The sequence below is a fragment of the Penaeus monodon genome, chromosome 22, assembly GCF_015228065.2.
Source record: "Penaeus monodon isolate SGIC_2016 chromosome 22, NSTDA_Pmon_1, whole genome shotgun sequence".
In the NCBI taxonomy this organism is placed as follows: Eukaryota; Metazoa; Arthropoda; class Malacostraca; order Decapoda; family Penaeidae; genus Penaeus; species Penaeus monodon.
The window spans coordinates 15775738-15776516 of NC_051407.1; the positions used below are offsets into that span (position 1 = coordinate 15775738).

Below are 779 nucleotides of genomic sequence, written 5' to 3' on the forward strand. Positions count from 1 at the left end.
AATCTGTCTGTCTATCTATCAAGTTTCTTTGCTGTTCGTTTATTTTATTTTCACAAATCCTTTACTTCCCTTGTATCTTACTTCTTTCCCATTTTCCCCTTATCCCTGTATTATCTTTCTTCCCTGTAGCCTACTGCCTTCTGCCTCCCTTGTATTTTCACCGCCAAGTTGGCTCTTTGTTACCTTCCCGCCTGAGACGACGCTGGTGGCCATGTCGAGAACGAAGTCATCCCCTTCCTCTCCCGGGGCAGCCAGGGCAATGGGGTTTGTTCCGAGCAAAGCCTAAGAGAGAGAGAGGAAAAGATATTTAGTTTGGTGATTTTGATGAAAATTGTGATGAATAAAAGCTGGGGTGTATGTTTCACGGGTCGCCTCGAGTACGCTATTAAGCGCACACTATATTGTAGGTAGACCCTAAAGATATTTAAAGTATTGCATTCATAAAACTATTCATGTGGGAAACAGACACAAGTTTCAAGAAATAATTTTCGCTTTGACATATAGCACAGGTAACTATGTGTTAAAACGTCCATATTTCTACATCAGACTTTTCATTTTGTTGATATAAAACCGTATTTAAAGAAAACTATACCGTTGGCCATTGCACAGCAATATCACATCTTGAAACACATATGGCAAAGAAAATTTAAAACAAAAGTCTAAACACCATACCGAAAACACACTGAATTATTCACCTGTTTGCCTCGCGTTGGGACGACGAGGGAGGAGGTGTTTGTGAAACTCATTCCCTGCCAAAACAAGATCATCCTTCATATAGC

The 779-nt window shown here is 40.3% G+C and overlaps 1 protein-coding gene across 1 annotated transcript in view; it reads right to left on the reverse strand.

Annotated features, from left to right (window-relative positions):
* Positions 1-779, reverse strand: part of LOC119586948 (uncharacterized oxidoreductase YjmC-like) — a 12026-nt gene that overhangs the window by 1738 nt on the left and 9509 nt on the right. The window contains exons 5-6 of the mRNA XM_037935681.1: positions 696-749; positions 184-282 (exon numbers count right to left, since the gene is read on the reverse strand). Coding sequence (XP_037791609.1) covers positions 184-282; positions 696-749 — 153 coding nt within the window. The remainder of the gene's footprint in view (positions 1-183; positions 283-695; positions 750-779) is intronic.